This window comes from Lottia gigantea (assembly GCF_000327385.1).
Source record: "Lottia gigantea unplaced genomic scaffold LOTGIsca_206, whole genome shotgun sequence".
Taxonomy (NCBI): domain Eukaryota; kingdom Metazoa; phylum Mollusca; class Gastropoda; family Lottiidae; genus Lottia; species Lottia gigantea.
The window spans coordinates 51,246-64,644 of NW_008708434.1; the positions used below are offsets into that span (position 1 = coordinate 51,246).

The window sequence follows — 13,399 nt, forward strand, 5'->3', positions numbered from 1 at the left end:
TAGTCCATACTGTAGAATGTTTAAATGCAATTTTGATGAGCTAAGCAAGATTGCGATTTTATCTGTAAATGTATCAGAACAATTCACCGAATTATAAAACCAGCTGTAATGCAGGTCGCTCACCGATTTATTCTAGACGCACGTTGTAAACACTCATCATATGATAAGATTCAACTTCAACCTATAACACTCAAATTATCCAATCAGAATGGAGTATTTAGTCGATCAGCCAATGAAATTAGAGTATTGAAAGGCCGATGTTGGTAAACAAAGCGGCGTGTTTCATGGTATAAATAGTCAATGTTTTGATTTGGTTCCTCAGATAATTCCAACTGCTGTATAGGAATCAGATAAAAGTTTGAGAATTTTGTCAAGTTTTAAGAATTTGTAATTAATATGAAGGAATATAGAGGACTGTCGACTAGTCCGTCAACGGACGATGGCTATTCTACAGGTAGGGTTGTTTTGAATCTCGCACGAAATGTACGCGCATTATCTATTTTACTATTTTCATTTTCAGTGTCATGTTGAAATGCAATTTTGTTTTGATTTAGGTTTTTGTTTTAAAATAAATCTGTATGAAATGCATTCATTTTCAGAAAGTTTATAATTGCAGATTTTTGTACATTTGAATGGTTCCGTTATCTTCAATTCATATATATATATCTGTATATGAGCAGGTTTTTGTCAACCTGCACAATTTTATTTGTCATGCATTTAAATTTCTATTCCCAGGGTAAAAGTAGGGCAAGCACTCTACGTACTATCTACGAAATGTTAGAGAATAAAATTGTCTGCATCAATAGAATAACAAAAGTATTGTATATTTGTATATTTTAGATAACTCGGATGTGTCGTTGTGTGATTTAGACTCGGTTTTAAACGAGGTAAGTTGATTGTAATATTTTTCATTTTTGGAAGGATGTGGGGAAGGGATGTGTCCTACTTGGTGATGTGCAATTCTCGAGTGAAAAAAATGCATTGCATATTGCGATTATTTGTACAGGTTCACAGAGATTGCTTATTTGACTGAAACACCAAGTATCATTCTGTGATTGCGCTTCTCAACCTTGTAGCTGTTAAGTATGCTAATCTAAGGTCTCACTGTGCAGAATTTAATGGCACTGATCTTGGTCCAATATGATATTGATGGGTAGATGACCAACTCAATCTTAAGGTGGCATCATGTGTTCAGGAAGGGACGCATGCCCCGACACTCAGTGATCCACAGTGGATTGAATTAATGCGTCTATTTCACGTCGCTGTCGATTGACCTCTTTCTAGAAATTAAAACTATTATTCTGAGTTCTTTGTTCTGATGGTAAATTATTCAGTTCAAGGCCGTGGCAATAATTAACATAAATTAACCGATTTTCTATCATGTGTCGCCATCGTTTAACATCGCTAACAGCTGATTTGGTAAACAAATAGATCACATGACTAATATCTCGTCTGTCATTGGTTGAGACATAGTTGAAGGATTCTGATTGGTTAAACTGTAATTATTTTCTCACGGTGCCTCGATGACCCAGTTCATTCACCGACTTACTGAAACTAGATTATCAGTAAAAGTGTTCAATCAGCTGGGGCTTACGTCATGTGACATAATCTAGATTTTACTCAATATCAGAAGACTTTGACTAATCACAAATTTTAAAGAGAGAAGATCGCGAAAAAAAATTGAAAAAAAAAATCAAAATCAAAAAATATATAGAGTAAAAACCAAAGAAAGGGATTCATTTTTCTTGAAACAAATTAATTTTTGATGACCTATGATTTCCACCTGTTTTTTTTTTATTTTACTTCGAGTCTTTTGTAGAAATATTTCAGGATAATGCCCACCTAGTATGATGTATATGTTTTATTATTTCAGCCTACATTTGGTATATTGTTTGACGTTGATGGTGTTTTAGCAAGAGGTAGTACTCCCCTGGACCCCGCTAAGAAAGCTTTTGAAAGATTGAAGGACAGTCAAGGAAACCTACGAGTTCCTGTAGCCTATGTGACCAATGCTACAAACAGAAGTCATGATAAGGCAGCCCAGATCTGCAGGTGGTTCGAAACACCAGTAAGTTTACTATCAAATTTTAATACCGTATATTTGCGTGTATACTACGCAGATTGTTCACCATATCGGTATTAGGGAGTGAAAGCCGGAAGCACTAGCGGAGGCCTTAGTATTTTTAGTACCTTGAGGTACCTGCAAATTCGTAGTAGTATATTGCCTGTTTATTGAATTTCAATAGTGTCACATACATGTACTTTTAATTATACGCGTTATTTCCTTCTTATTGTCAGATCGGTTGATTAAAATCATAGTTTACATCTCTCTGAATATAATTTACTTCTGTATTAGCTCAATCTGGTACAGACGAATAATACGTCAAACTCGTATTTCGTTTCGTCTCTCGTATATTTATATTTCTCTGTTCTATATTTTAGGTATCCCCAGAAAATGTGATCCATGCCCCGACCCCAGCTAAATTATTACGAGAATATCACGATCGACATGTTCTGGTTATTGGACAAGAACATCGTATAGAAATCGCTGAAGAGTATCCTTTATTATAGTAATATAGATTAGTATCCTCATTGCGCGCTGTATAGGGTAGGAAATCTGGTTTGGGGTTAGCATAGGTTTTGAAATTGGTTTTAAGTACGCCAAAAGCAACCACCGTGGATTCAATAATTTCCTTTGAATAACAGTGATTCGAACCCATGGTATCTAACAACAGACGACAATCTTCCTGCCAACCGAGTTTTCTGAACGACAATCTTCCTGCCAACTGAGTTTTCTGGTGATTATTTTGACTTTGATTGATTATCCTGACAACTGAAAACTATTCTAATACTAATACTTATACTTCTAGTTGTTTAATATGTTATATTGTATATACACTTTTATACCATCCTTCGGTGTCTTCATAATGTCAAGCTATTACGAACTATGAGATGTCGATCGTAATTACTTGACTTCATGAAAGAGATATCTTAACATACAAAGTCTCTTGCATTGGATTTATTTGCCTTAACCGATCTCTAGTCTTGGATTTACCAATCTATGTACGATGGAAGATGTAGCCGCCGCCTATCCTCTATTAGATATGGTGGATCACGATAACAGAGTCGTTATTGTAAGTATATATACTCTATATATTAAGATGCATGTGCATTTAGGTCAAGTTGTATTTTACACGTGCATATGGACATTACGTCATTTAATCATAATATTGTCCTACATTTCTGCCTTTTTGATCGATTTTTCGTGGTTTGTAAATTGATCAAACATCAATGCTTTGCTTTTCCATGGACCGCCAAATAAATAACACACAGAGAACTTTGTATTAAACCTCTTCTGTTATTTTTCAGGCCAGCGGTAACTACACAGAGAATCCCAATTTTCCCCGAGTTGAAGCTGTGTTGATGATTGGAGAACCTAAACGCTGGGAAACAAACCTACAGTTGTTAGTAGATTTATTATTAACAGAGGGTAAACCAACCCGAGCACCAGAAGATGTCCACACAGTACCACAACTTCCTATAATAGCCTGTAATATGGATCTACAGTTTATGGCAGAGGCCTGTATGCCCAGGTGAGAATACGTTCAGCACGTTTTTTAATTTTTAATACTTCAAGATGTAAATTATTGAAATGTAAACAGATTGATTTACCACCCCATTAAGAGACCGGTGTTTCATTGTTATAAACAACACTACAAAATGTACATTATTTATTTATAATTTTTTAAATTTATATTTATATTATTTTTTCAGATATGGTCACGGTGCTTTCCTCTTGTGTTTAGAAGCTTTATATAGGGTAGGCATATTTATATATTTCAGAACATCAGTTTGATAAGAAAAGACAGAAATCTCCCCTTCTTTCGTCGCCAATCTTCGGACATATATAGATAGCCTGTACAGCGCACATTTCCAATAATACACCAAACAAAAGAACGTACTTTCACTTTGATTAACCATGAAGAGTACAACTCTTATTTCAACTCATTTTGGTGACCGCCTGTTAGGTTTCAAACCTCATTTTATATTCTTATTTTACAGAAAATAACTGGTAAAGATATCCACTATACAGCTCTTATTGGTAAACCTTGTGAAATTACCTATAGATTCGCCGAGCATACAATCAGTAGAATAGCTAAACAGATGGGCATCAAAAATAAAATCAAGAAATTATACTTTATTGGGTGAGTGTCTTTATTATCGATCATGTAGGGTCGTGGCTACCATCTTGAACGCGTAGTATTCATTCATTTAGTCTCCTTTGGCAACAATAATCAAGGTGAGGAGGTCGAAGGTGAATACTTCCACCGAATTCATCTATAGAGACTTAGATGTCTAAAGTCACCGATAATATCAAACGGCGATACTCTTATTTGTCTGAAATTGTCAATTGATGTATGTTGATTAGTGATTAAAACATGAATGATCCCCATCAGTATAAATTGAAACATTCCGACGTTGACCAGGACAAGAAGGAGCCTCATCTCAAAGACGGTTAAAGATACGAGAGTCCCCCCACCCCCTTATATATCCTCTTTACTTGATTTATAACATTTGATAATGAAATTTGATGATTTTTCATTCCAGAGATAATCCTAATGTAGATATTGTTGGAGCCAATCTGTACGATCGTTACATTCAATCTTTAAACAACCGACAAAACGGGAATTCCCCAGTTAACGATACCACAATGGTTCTTCCCTCATCTCGCTTGATTCCTGATAATGCAGACCTGCATGAACAAACGGTAGAGCGGTGCCACAGTCTGTTAGTTGGAACTGGTGTCTATAAACCATCGCTATCAATCGAAGAGGAGGTCGACCAGACCGATTCCAACCAAAATAAACAGTCGATATACCACGGCCACCGAGACATCGCCCACGAACCACACCTCGCCAAACCTTCTAAATATGTCACAGACGTGTATCACGGCATTCAACACATCATAGAGAGTGAGGGCGGGAAATTCTAGTGACCGTCAGGAAGTTTTGGAAGAGAGATACTGACGTCAAGGTTTTTCCACCAATAGTAAATCATTTAGTGATTTTGTGCGGACCAGCTTTGTCTCTACAGCACGTGCTCTATGGAACCGTCGTGGAAGAGATGCACGTGCAGACCGGTGCTTGTTTGATATCGAATTTATTCCATTTACTGTGATTTTTATATAAACTTATAAACATTGTGTTTCTATGGAGACTATTTTTTAAGATTAAATGTTGATTTTTGATTCATGTTGCCGTTGGTTTTGTCTAAGTTTGTTATTTTTGTCGTCTGAAATTGTGTAAATATTTACAATTTTGATTTTATGTTTGGATTCTTGTGATTATCTAAGTCAATATAGATATAAATAGGGCAAATTGATAGTACTGTATAATTATCATTGTTAATTTGATCAAAAACGTCAGAAAAATCCAGAATTTAAGAAATACAGTAGTCTGAAATTACATGTACTGAAGGCTACTAACTCAGAATGGAGTTATCTTCCTTGATTTACAAGAATATAATCGTATAATCGAAATTTCTTAGCTTTTAAATTGTTTTAGATACACTCTGAAGTTGATCTAATATAGAAACACTGGCTGAGGTCACTAGTTAGGGTGGTACAGTAGCACCAGTTGTTTTTTTGGGTGTTGTATTTTGTTTTTTTTTGTAAATATATTAACACATTACAATGAACCTTGTGATTTTGTTATGTTTTGGTCGAAATTTTGATTGATCTACCTCATTTTGAAGACAAATTTTAATGGCTGTTCTACAAAAAGGCGAAAAATAGCAAAAATTGATTGCAAAATGTATTTTTTAGTTGTATGCACGTTTGACTGCAAGAATGTTAATTGAAAATAGTTAGTGCGATTGTGTCTAAAAGTCATGAGACAGAGGGAGAGAGTTTTAAAACTTTGTATATTTTGTAATTGGAGAAAATATTTGTATAATTTGAGTTTAATATTTGCGATTTTTTTTTGGTGTAAATCTTGGTCGAAAAGTGAAGTTGTAAAGCCTATTTTTTGAAAATATATTCGTGAGAATTTTCGTGCATATTTGTTATTCGTGGTCAATGTATGAGAGATTTTGATACAATTTTGTAATGTGTGGTAGTTTGTAAGTGTGATGTATGAAAGTAAATTTGTAAATTGAAGATTTTGTATATTCAGTAATTTATGTAGTTCACAAGAATTTTGAATAATTGACATGTAAAATAAAAATTTAAAAACATTTTGTCTTAAATAGCGGTGAGCCTCTCGGGTGGGGTGGGGTATTCAAATGATTCAACTCAAAGTCACTTCTCTAATAGGAATGATAGTTGTAACATTGTATTGAAAACAATATTACGAAAGCACAGGCACAGGACTTATAAGTTTATAGTTCTAGAAAATAAACAAGATAGGGAGAACATTGAAACGTTGCAATATTATTAAACAGTAAAAGTGTATTATTCATTATTCATTCATTATAGTCAATTGCTAAAAGCCACTTAAGAAGTAATATAGGGTTAGACGTGGGGTAGCGGGGGTGGGGTAGCGGGCTGTGGGGTTTAATATACACAGGGTGGTAAATGAGATTACGTTACTGAGAAGGCAGTAATTCTATGGGTGGTCTAGCCCTCAAGACCTGAGCCTCCTGAAGCTAAGAATGATATAGAGCAAAATTATCAATTTTAACAAATCTAAAGCTGTGTCATCTTCACATTATCAAGCTATTACCAACTTCATCTTCACATTGATTGTGATAACCACCTTTCTTGTATCACGCACTTCAGTGATACAAGAAAGGTGGTTATTGCAGTCAAATTATAAGACGGGGTTCGTTATCGCTTGATATTGTGAAGATGAAACTTGGCACCTAGCTCTCTGTAATTTTATTTATATAGAAAAGCGTTCGACAAACAAACACAGTTTTAACTTTATTTCAATAAAACTACACCCAAACTCAGAATATAGATTATATTTAAAACAATAACAATAGGCTCCAAATTTCAAAATATAAACTTAACAAAACTGTTTTATACGTTCTTAGAGATAACGTTCTTTCAATAACATAGTGAACGGTGAACTTCCATCTCACGCCATTTTGTTTTCACACTGTTTAGTTAGAAATTAATTCAGAGCTGAGATCTATTTCATTTTCAAAATCTGAAACAAATAAAGGAACATAAATTACAGTTGATGGTAAAAATATGTTTGTAGCGTTATTTTGATATAAAAATCAAAGAAGATCATGTATTCTCTGTCTCGATTTTAAATATAACACACAACACTGTGATAAAATAAGTAGCTGTATTTAAATACTTAAATTATTACAAGATACAAACGTCTGCACACACAAAGTCTAAATCGAATCTAACGATTTTCTCTACCAAAATATATATAACATTACTAATAGATAGATATATATCATTATATGTTATGTCGAAATGGTCCTACCAATATAAGCTGGGACAGTTTAGATAGTCAAAGATCAGACAATTGAAATTCACAATTAAACACGGGGTAAGGCTATCCATATATATCTTAGGGTATTTTCCGATATTTATGACAAAATAGAATCTTTTGACGCCAGCTGACATTCTCTCTCCCCACCCCCACCATTTCCTGCGCCCTTTTTGAAGCACATATATTCTTTGACTCTCCCTCTTCTCTCGAACTAAGTCATTAGTTAATTCTTTGAATCTCTCTTCTCTCGAACTAAGTCATTAGTTAATTCTTTGACTCTCCCTTCTCTCGAACTAAGTCATTAGTTAATTCTTTGAATCTCTCTTCTCTCGAACTAAGTCATTAGTTAATTCTTTGACTCTCCCTTCTCTCGAACTAAGTCATTAGTTAATTCTTTGACTCTCCCTTCTCTCGAACTAAGTCGTGGGTTATTTAGTGTACGATAGACACCAGGTGTAAGGAAGTGTAAGTATACTAACCGTCATCAGACTCGTCATCAATATTTATAATCCCCACTGTGGGTATTTGATATTTCCCTGGGGTCCTTCTCAACGGGCTGAAACATAAAATAGAATACATGGCGTGGGTGCAGATAGATATCACAAGAGAAGGTAAAGGAACCTTGAAGCAGGGTTAAACCTCTTACATTAGGCCACGCAATTAAAATTGACATTTCTAAATAAAAACTTCACAAAAACTGATCTAATACTTACGTAGACCGAAACATCGGCCTCTATTCCAGCCTCTGATAGCTATTTTGAAAACATTATGCCCTATTTGGTGGGGATTTTCCTCATCTGAGAAGGTGTGAGGGTTTTAAACATATTTCTTTAAATCGGTTCCGTCAAACCCAGATAAATTCAGAAAGATCGTTATTTCTATAGTTAAGTCATATCGTCATACACCCCTACATCATTAATGTCAGGACTGAGATTCCCTCTAATTTTTTTTAACGAAATTAATTTCTCGTCGGCTAACTAAAACCTAAAGTTTAAGGGTCACAGAGTCACGTGATATTAACAAAACGAACGTTACGGTGAGGCCCAACACTAATTTACAGTCATCGTCAAGGTAATTTAATATCATGTTACAATAAACGCATCTTAGGAGGTGTGAAAAATCAACTCTCAAAATATCTATCAAAGGCTTGAATAGAGCTCTATTACTTACGCTGTTCTTGCGAAGAATTCGCTGTCTTCGTGGCTTACATCCATATATGGTGATACCAGAGAGTCCGAAGACATCTTTATCTGCATGCTGTTATCCTTCAACATTTTCTACCAGGAAAAACAACAACTACAAAATACAGATTCGTATCAATTCTTATAACAATACTTTCATTATCCAAATAAATATTTCAAATCAGACATTTTTAGTCGTTTGTGAGCTCAGGTCTACTAAATCTAGCCATTGATCAGAGTCATTCTTTAATAATGAATTATAATACAGTCATATTCACTGGAGTACAGACTATATCCTTCAAATACAAAATGATTTTTCTGCAGTGAAATAGAATGAAATGGAAATTAATAGCCTATTTGAAATGTTCTAAATGTGCAAGAGTTCAACTTGTCGTCCTATGCTATGGAATCGTATTTATGATAAGACGAGGAAAGCAGGTATTGGTTGAATTTCAATCATTTGTCTTAAGATGCAGGCCTAAGCTAATCTTTATAAGCTTAAGTATAAAGGAATCGAACTAATGAAATAGAGTCAGTAGCGAAAATTTGTTCAAACACAGAATTATGTAGGTTTTTTTTTTCTCTTCTTGGTCTGTAGGGCTAATACACAGAAGTCTAATTATTTTTCAACTGGAGCTGATCTCTGTATTTCCGTGATAAATTGGTTGAAAATTGCCCTACCTTTGTTTTAGAGTAAACATTCTCATAAAATCACAAACAATCAAAATAACGTCACTGTGACGTCAGACCATTTTCTGTTATAATTGTATTCGTCTAGTTTAACGGCGCTCAATATTGTATAGAACAAATTGTAAATGAAGTATTATTTTGAAATGGATTCTTTCTTTTCAATATGTTTCTATGAATTATTGTCAACTCATCTTTATGGTCGATTTGACAAAGATTTGTCCTATTTGACGTTATCTTGTCCGAATTGACGCAACAATTAAAGGGAGGTAATAACTCTCTAGAAAATAAAACCACAAACAGTTAAATCAAAACATTGGACACGTGACCTGATGAATAATAATGTATATTTTGTAGTTTCGGTAGACTTTCAAGTTTTTCCTGAAATATGAGGTTTTTGATTATTTCCCGTCACCAACTGATGACTTAAAGATGACTGAATTTCCGTCCAAAAAAATCGTGACTCTGAAGAGTCTGACAACGGAGGAATTTTTGAGTTTTTCAGGTCCGAACGACTTTACTGTCGGTGAGTATTATCATTATGGAACTCTGTTTCCGATTCCTGCTAGTGATTGATGGAAGCTGTCAGTGCCTTGACGACGGTCAGTGACAATACCCAGAAATTCAATTGTCACCATGAATTTTGCATTTGGTTTGTTCTTATTATAATGTAGAATGAAGATTTATAATTTGAAAATGAATTGGCATATAAACTTGTCATCAAATTTTTTTGAGTTTATTTTTGTTAATTTAATATTGACATTAAATGATGCTGTCAGTGACAGTGACACATGGATTGTTATCCTGATTCATGATTTCATTGTTTTATTTGGACAAATTGAGAGTGACATGACAAGAGGGTACAAAAAATTAATGAATTTAAAGGAAATTTAAAAAGAATTCAAGGCCTGTTGTCTGCATTATTTGTCATTTGATACAATTTGAAGAGTAGAGGAGAGGTACATGAAATAATTTCTCAGTGAATGTTAAAGGGAATGACTTAAAGGGATAGATTCAATTTCGACAGTGAGCTGTGGAAACTATTGCTGATAAGCTGAGTTATTCCTGTTTCTTAGACTAAGGTATGTAACTGGTCAAACGGATGGTGAACGTGTTCTTTTGAAGAGCATGACTCTATGTAACATGACTTGGTTAAGGCAGGCCACTTCACGGATATTTATCACATACTACACAACATCTGTGACAAATTATTTAAACATTAAGAGTAGACCTGTTCGATATCTTAATAATGATAATGGTCTGAATTATGAGTGTAATGCTATTTAAATAGTTGAAAAAATTATTGGATTTTATATTGGGGCTATTTAGTTTCCTTTTTTTTTGCAATTTTTTAATTAATTAAGAGAATGTCGTAAAGATATTCAAGCCAAATATATCAGCAATAATGGCCTCATAATCTGGTCAAAAAAAAACTAAGTTGAATTGTAGGAAAACATACTGTAGGAAAGACATATAGATAGTGAAACTTCTAATTTGAGGTATTTTTGTAGGGAATTTATGTGCAGTTTTAGCACTTCTGAAGACTATTTACATATATTCGAGACCCAAAATCAAATTCAGAAAGGGTTAACCATGGCTGAGTAGAATACTATTATAACAGTTAAAATAAACCTTAAACATATAAGATGAGATGAATCTGATTTCACACCATAAAAGGTACAAAATACCAAAATGTAATTACCAAAAGTGAGAAGAATGACAATGACCTGGAGGTGACCTTTTTTGTGGAATTGTAGGAGAACTGAGTGTCTGACTATAATTCTTATTAAGCAATACGAGTAGCTGATACGACAAAAACATTTGTATAGATTCCTGATATAGAATATTGATTAATAATAAGATCAGTACTGGCTGTAATTGAAACATGATATATTATTGATGGTATAGTTAGTGTGATAAACAACTACTAAGATCGAGACTATTTATTATGTAAGGTCAACGTAACATATTAGGGTAAAGCGGTGGCATTGGTCATACAGGGATACATCATAATATAATTGTTATTATAGAAACAATGATTGACTTTTACTATTCCAAAATCTAATTAGGAGTCTATTGTAAATATTGTATTAATTTGTAATACATGCCTCTAACATGATTTTTAATTTTATTTTTTCATGAGAAATAATTATGTCAAGATCTATATATCGTATGATTCATTGATGTAGTCACTGATTCTAAATTCTATAAATAGCACTACCAACTCTCTTTTTCCTGTTTCACGAAATTTTACAATCAATTTTGTGTCGTTAGTTCTGGTATTTCTCCAGACATATTAAGGAAAGGAGCCCAGATATTCTCGTCTGTGTAGAAAATGAAATGAAATGAATGGAGTTTTACGTCCTACTTTTCTGTACCATGTGGGCTAATGAAGACGGGCAACGCCATGCAGGGTGCCATGAGGAAATTTTGTCAGGACACCAGCATTAACCTGCTCTTTTTCGATATCCAACTGTCGAGGAATCTTTGACATGCATCTGTAGCACACGAGGCCTCTCATCCGAACGACTAGACGCTTTTTCCATTTCAGCCTCTCTTACCTGCATCACTGACAGGGGGAAACTTGGTTGAAAAATCCAAAGGTATTATCTTGACCTATGCCAGATTGAACCCTGGACCTTCAGGTTAACTTACTAAGCCACTGCGGCTCCCACCGTCTGTGTAGAGAAAACACCTAATTAACTAGTCAAAAGATTTTCTTCACCAAACCTGTCCATCATTTTATATTCTTCTCCATTTTAAAAATTCTTCAACAGCTTGAAATAGAAAAAGACTGGGATTTTACCAACGTGGTCAAGTTTCCCTCATTGTACACTGCATACTGTGTTCATTGAAATTATTCTTGAACATAAAAATTGTGATAAAATTTCATTTTCCTTTATTCCTTTTTCAGGTTTAGCAGCTGATGAGAAATTAACGTCGTGTAGTCGTTGGTCTGACAACCATCAAGACGTCTGCTTGTCGTTATTTAACCTGACAATATGGCCGACGGAGGGAACAACTATAACACCATGTACTAGAGATTTACCGTGTATCGTGGGAGAAGATTATATTCAATCAGAGACTAATCTTACTCCAGGTATCCAATCTGACTAAATGTTGTTTTATTTTTTTGAGGGGGTCATCTGTAAACTATCAGTAATAAAACAGTCTTTCTGTCAAGAGCTCTGATTGGCTGTATTCCCTAGTGTTCAATCCAATCAAATCGTTGCATTCTGTGATACAAGAAAAGAACCCAATTAGGTCAAGGTAATAGATGTAGTTAGTGATGAAGAAGATGGAGGGTTGAATGAATGGTTTAAATTATGAGTATAAATTCAATAACCCTGATTTTTAACATATTAAAAAATTGTTTTAGAAATATTTAAGATTTATCTGCTGTGAAAGTCTAAGTTTCTATCATTTAAATGGTAGTGTTTGAATTAGCTGATCAGTTCATATCACCTGGTATTATAATTCAAACAGTTAAAACTTGTATCAATCTAAAATTCTATAACATTGTATAACATTGTTTGTCGATTGTATTGCATTGTTTGTCGATTGTGTTGCATTGTTTGTCGATTGTATTACATTGTTTGTCAATTGTATTGCATTGTTTGTCGATTGTATTACATTGTTTGTCAATTGTATTGCATTGTTTGTCAATTGTATTGCATTGTTTGTCAATTTTATTGCATTGTTTGTCAATTGTATTACATTGTTTGTCAATTGTATTGCATTGTTTGTCAATTTTATTGCATTGTTTGTCAATTGTAGGTAGTAAAATAGAAATAGGAGATAAAATACTGGAGTTTATCGACGGTCCCTTACCAGCTAAACGTCGTCAATTACCACCGACACCTGGTGTTCATATCCAATCATCGCCTCCTAGTAAACCAACACGACCTAATAGATCATCAGCTGATTCTTCACCAAAAAAGGTAGGTATTGTTCTAAAGTTATTGGCTTTTATTTTGTATCCAGGGTTTAGACCAATTGATTTAAGATTTGAACGACATATAGAAGCGAGGAGCACATATAACAAAAACACAAGACAATATTATGGAATATAACACACTT

General features: G+C 34.1%; 2 protein-coding genes across 2 annotated transcripts; one reads left to right on the forward strand and one right to left on the reverse strand.

Annotated features, from left to right (window-relative positions):
• Positions 1-330: 330 nt before the first annotated feature.
• On the forward strand, positions 331-6,237 carry LOTGIDRAFT_201919 (hypothetical protein). Its single transcript, XM_009053958.1, has 9 exons — positions 331-454; positions 841-887; positions 1,874-2,068; positions 2,443-2,555; positions 3,044-3,134; positions 3,370-3,593; positions 3,775-3,820; positions 4,063-4,205; positions 4,609-6,237. Exons 1-9 carry the CDS (start codon positions 397-399, stop codon positions 4,991-4,993), a joined length of 1,302 nt encoding a protein of 433 aa, XP_009052206.1. The 5' UTR covers positions 331-396; the 3' UTR covers positions 4,994-6,237.
• Positions 6,238-12,817: 6,580 nt separating this feature from the next.
• Positions 12,818-13,084, reverse strand: LOTGIDRAFT_143486 (hypothetical protein; the record flags this gene model as incomplete). Its single annotated transcript, XM_009053959.1, has 1 exon — positions 12,818-13,084. A coding segment is annotated over one exon (267 nt), but the record flags the coding sequence as incomplete, so codon positions are not given.
• Between the last annotated feature and the right edge of the window lie 315 nt (positions 13,085-13,399).

Bases quoted from the DNA above. Each gene is read 5' to 3' on its own strand.
- LOTGIDRAFT_201919 (XM_009053958.1), top strand. From the start codon at position 397: ATGAAGGAATATAGAGGACTGTCGACTAGTCCGTCAACGGACGATGGC. The intron at 888-1,873 runs GTAAGTTGATTG...TTATTATTTCAG, and splicing joins TAGACTCGGTTTTAAACGAG to CCTACATTTGGTATATTGTT. The intron at 2,556-3,043 runs GTATCCTTTATT...ACCGATCTCTAG, and splicing joins CGTATAGAAATCGCTGAAGA to TCTTGGATTTACCAATCTAT.